Source organism: Choloepus didactylus, chromosome 3, assembly GCF_015220235.1.
Source record: "Choloepus didactylus isolate mChoDid1 chromosome 3, mChoDid1.pri, whole genome shotgun sequence".
NCBI lineage: Eukaryota > Metazoa > Chordata > Mammalia > Pilosa > Megalonychidae > Choloepus > Choloepus didactylus.
The window spans coordinates 171,063,108-171,068,383 of NC_051309.1; the positions used below are offsets into that span (position 1 = coordinate 171,063,108).

Below are 5,276 nucleotides of genomic sequence, written 5' to 3' on the forward strand. Positions count from 1 at the left end.
TTCCTCTGGATGTATTTGAAAACCATAACATATGATTTCTTTCTTTCTTTCCCCCCTCTCTCATTTTAAGATGACCTTGAGTGATGCCATGAGGAGCAAGGCAAGGCTGTCAATTACAGGAAGTACTGGAGAAAATGGACGTGTTATGACTCCAGACTTTCCGAAAGCAGTGCATGCTGTCCCTTACGTGAGTCCTGGCATGAGAATGAATGTCAGTGTGACTGATCTCTCGTGATTGATAAGAACCTTTTGAGTGCCTTACACATTGGTTTTCTTGTGTGTTTATTGTCAAAATGGTGAGAGGCATCCAGTATCTTGAAGACCTTTCTTTCAGCCAAGAATTCTTAAATATGTGGAGTTCATCTTGAATTGTAAGGAATAATGAATTAAACCACATCGTTTTCTACTTGAGTTCAGACAAAGCTTGGTGGACATGCACAGCTAACACGGAAGTACTATAATTTAACAGAAGTCTTTGTACAGACAACCAACCCGTTTCTGCAGCCACTATTGTTAGTCTCTTGATTCATAATGACTTAAGCACACTTGACATCAACCGCATCAAGATGTGACATGTTTTATAAGAAAAAGAAAAGAAAAACATTTACAATTAAAAAAAAAAATTTTTAGGTATTTTCACAAACTGGCTTTTAAATACATTTGCTTCCATGTTGGTTGGATAAGATAAAAACAGTGAAACTGAGTGGGAAGTGATTTAAAAAAGGCTTGAGGTACAGTTCCATATTTTTCAAAGCCAAATATGTAAATGCTAAGGAAAGAAAACAAAGAAATGATTCAAATCTTGTAATTTAATATTGTTATTAAAACTTTATTGTATCCTATTCTTTAACATTTGGTGTTAATATAAAACTACTTGGCAATGCTTGACATTTGAAATAAACATTTTTCTATTGTTTTATTTGCAAGTGGTCCAATTAATTTTGCTTAGCTACAGTTTGGTCATAAATCAAATGAGTTTAAAGACACAATCAAGTTGTTAGGTCTCCAGAGAAAATTGCCCCCTTTAAGAAGGGTAGGTGATTTTTCAAGTATAAACTTGCCCCCAAATAATATCTGAATATGTTTTCAGTATGTCTTACTATATATAAAGAAATATTTATTAACAGAAAAGCATTTTATCTTGGTAGATAAATGCTAATAGATTCAAAAGCTAGTATTAAAAATATGTATCAAAATATGAGATCCTATGTTAAAGTGTTTAAGCGTGCAGAATAGAAGAATTTGTTTTAAATGAAGTCAGAAATGCTTTGAAAGTAGCTTTAGATTGTTGCCCATTAATCAAATTCCATAAATTAAATCTGAATTTTTATTTTTAAAATTATAAAGGCCTTTCATAAACCTTATGTATTATGAATATTTTAAGCACTTTCAAGTCACCTGGGATATAGTTTCTTCCCAATGCCACCATCAATAAAAGCAACCCTAATGTATTATATTTATACTTATACTTATTTCTCAGGTGGAGTAACTACTTAATAAGCCCAGTGTGGATACAATGTCACATTTCTGTAACTTTTAACTAAATAACTTACATTTCCCTGGTTAAAAAATTTTAAGGGGCTGTCTTTTTCTTCACAAAAGAACTTTTATTTCCATTCAAGTCCCTAATATGTAATTAATTTAGATTTTTAAACAATTATTAACCTCCAGCAGTTATTGCCAGTATTTTCAATTTTTTTGTTATTTTTGTGATAAGCTTTTGTATAGCACTTGATATTTTACAAAGTGCTTTTAAAACATCTTTATTTATTATACTTCACAGAAGAGAAGGGGAAATATAGGGTTTAACAGTAACCAGTCTCACTGAACATGGTGGCATGTGGTATCATGATGTTCTTGCCTAAATTTAGCTGTCTAATTACAAATTCCAAAATACAATATAATTTTAGTGCATTTCTCCTCATCAGGAATTTTGGAGGTGCATTTTAAGTTTTAATAATAAATGCTAGAATGACCAAATTGCAGACTAATTGTTTCCATATTGTACTTAAAATGAGTTTTTAAAAACAAAAGAGAGATGACTATATACAGTCAAAGCTATTTATTGTACCTCTGGGCCTATTCTTCTGAAAATTATAGCTTATAAATTTTTCTCTGTCAAGCTTGAACTAATGTAAATAATTGAAATAATGTAAAGTTATATTTTCATGTTTTTATAGATACAACATGACAAGAATATGTAATGTAAGAGTATTTCAACTATGGATAATGTTGAATGGATAATGCACATCTCAGTTACAAGCAGTAATCATAGTTTAATATCCATGTAATGGTGCATCAATATATTGCTGTATAAATATGTCTGTGTGCATATAAGTGAAAAGTGGTCAAACAAGAGTGATGACAACTGTCTAAAGGTTTTTTTAAATTCATTTTATATAAAAACTGTTATGGAAAGACCAAAATGTTTATGAACTATTCTTATGTAAATTTACAACTGTCCTTTACTGTACTTTTTTGTTTACCGTATAATACCTTATTTTCTGCTGTGTTAAGTGGGTGTCAAAATCCAACAAGACATACACTTTCTACAACTTCTATTGAAGATAATGGAATTTCCAATTTTTCATGTATACTATGTCAGAAAATGCCTTTGATTTTATTTTTAAATCTAACATCAGATGGCTTTTTCGGAGTGTTGTAAAAATTTCAATCATACATAAAACATGTTCTTACAAAAGGCAAAGATCTTTATTATTATTATTATTATTTTACTTAATATTACTTAAAACTAATAATAATGGGGAGCCCAAAAGTGAATTTAATATTATTCCCAAACAAACCCAAGTATTTCTTGCTCAGTTTATATGTCAGCTAGATACAAATGTAATGGAATAGAATTTTATTTTATTTTATTTTATTTTTTTAGTTAAAATCATTACCAATTCTGGTATTCCAAACCTACTGTCATTAAGTATATGTAGAAATTGACTTATTTCATGATAGCTACACTCTACTACTAAACACCATGTGTTACTATTATCAAGCTTCATGCTGCATGTCATCAATTCAGCTACTGTTAGAGTCGTACTGAAGGGCGGAAAGGTGACACGCTTTAGAAATTCTGTAAGGTAATGTAATTCCAGGATTACATGTTTCCAAAAATGTGTTCATTTATTGATTTACTGAAAAAGTATGCTAAAACTATTGGCCATTTTGAGCAAGTGATTTATGAAAGTGATCATTTAATATTTAGGCAGTCTTAATTTAAGTATATTATAAAATATTAAGACCTTTTAGTTTTCAAAATTGCACATTAAAATTTTTTATATTTGTGCATTTTAATACATTTAATGTTTAATAGATGAGTATACCAATGCCTCTGTTTAAAAACAGTAATCTTGACTTTCCATTCTGCAAATACACTAAAAATCTTGGTGGTCATGGTAGCAAATTGAGCAAATGCAGAGAAGCATTAACAATATGACAATCCTATTGTTGATTCCAACACAACACCTAGACAATACAACAAAACAAAACAAAAACTGGTTGCTGTTAATCAGGATACAATACAGACTTACTTCTTTTCTTTCCTCCATTCCCTATCTCATCAGATCCTAGAAGTATCAGTCTAGTTAATTTAAACAAATAATTCAGGTATGATCTCTATCTTGAAATGTATTTCTGGGTTTTTAAAGTTGTTTTCTGCTGGGTAGAGTTGATTATGTATTACTTTTTGAGAACCCACTAGTCTGCCAGGTAAAATGAAATGTAATTCGGGCAAAACCTTCTCTTTTTTGTAATTCAAATGGAATTAGTAGGTGTTTTAATTGAATTAGTTGTATAACTTAGCTATATCATTAGTTTTAATTTACAATTTCTAGACTAATGTTAATTTACTAGGATCTCTGGAGAGTTTAAGTTTCACAAATTTTATATGAACTCTCAATGAGCTTATCAAAGGTAATATTGAAATGATATAAATATCAATTTAAAAGTAGAGTAAATTTGATGCAATGGGTTCTAATACTTAAATTGGTTTATTTTTAGTCACCAGCATAACAGATAGGTAAGTATAAATGAATCATCATGGTATTCTGAATGAGAATTTGGGGATACATAATTGGTTTGTGCAAAGCTGTATAATAGCAAAAAAGAAAAAGGGGAATCTGTTTATTCTCTTAATGTGTTCTTTTAGCTCGAGTATGGCATTGAAAATTCTATTAGGGCCTTGCCAGTAAATTGCACTTTCTCTATTGCTAGTTTTTCATTTATCTTACATTTAGAATTAAAAAAAAAAAACGTTAAGTACATGAAGGTTCAAACATATTTGTACAAGCAGGGACTGACAAAAATGCCCTAAGATCCAATGGATCACAAGAATTTGTGTATGTGCTTTATTTCCTAGCTTTATTCATTTCCTTCTTGCTTTACCATTTTACTTTCTCTCTTCCTTCCCTTAAGTACAACAGTCATTTTTCATATATTACACTTCAAATGGTATCTCATTTTCAGTTTCATTCATCTTGCTTTTTTTCTTTTTTCCATGTTATCCCATCTGTTTCCGTGTTGTCTTTCATGAGCATTTTGCTTCCAGGGCACTTAGAATGCAGTTCATTTTGGCAAAGACAAGGCTGAGAGATTCAGAGTCTTCTTAATAGCTGTAATAAATGACTAAGAATTTCCCGAGTGAAATAAAAATTTCCTGCTACGCTCTGTTTCAGCATCACTCAAAATTCCTGACCCAATAATTGCAAATATGTCATGTTCCTCCATGTACTTAAAAAGCCCCACAATTTAAGAGTTTCTGTAGGAAACAGAGGCTCTTCAATGAAGCAGGAATAGAGTTAGAACTCTATTTTTAATATGTCTGCTCATCAGAATTCCTATTTAAAGCCACTTTACAATGAGTAGAAGTTAATTCTGTATTTTAATTCCACTGTCAGCACTTCCAGATTCTTCTTTAATTGCCTTTTCTCCCACTAGGGATGATTCTATTGTACATATTTCAGACCCAAATTCCTTTTTGGATATGCATAAACTCACTATTGCATTGTTGGATATATCTGAATTCTCTGGTTTAATTTGGTCATTTTTCTTTTTTTTTTCTTTCCTTTCAGGTTAATGTGCCAATTTCATTTTACTGTAAATTGGAATGTGGGGGAGTGGATTAAGCACATGGGAGGGACTCAAACCCAGGATTCTAGTTTTATCTCCCTTTGAATCCTTTCTCATGCCTCCCTTTTTTTCTGTGTCGCCTCAACTGGGGTATGTGGATATTAGGACTTGCCTCACAGAAATGGCAAAAGGAAATT

General features: G+C 31.0%; 1 protein-coding gene across 5 annotated transcripts in view; it reads left to right on the top strand.

Annotated features, from left to right (window-relative positions):
• Positions 1-2,707, top strand: part of GRIA2 (glutamate ionotropic receptor AMPA type subunit 2) — a 164,851-nt gene extending 162,144 nt beyond the window's left edge. For 3 of the 5 annotated variants that reach the window (XM_037830895.1, XM_037830892.1, XM_037830891.1), the window contains one exon: positions 71-2,707. In XM_037830895.1, coding sequence (XP_037686823.1) covers positions 71-235 — 165 coding nt within the window. In that variant the 3' untranslated portion in view covers positions 236-2,707. The remainder of the gene's footprint in view (positions 1-70) is intronic. The other 2 variants (XM_037830894.1, XM_037830893.1) reach the window with 1 other exon arrangement.
• The last annotated feature ends 2,569 nt before the right edge of the window (positions 2,708-5,276 follow it).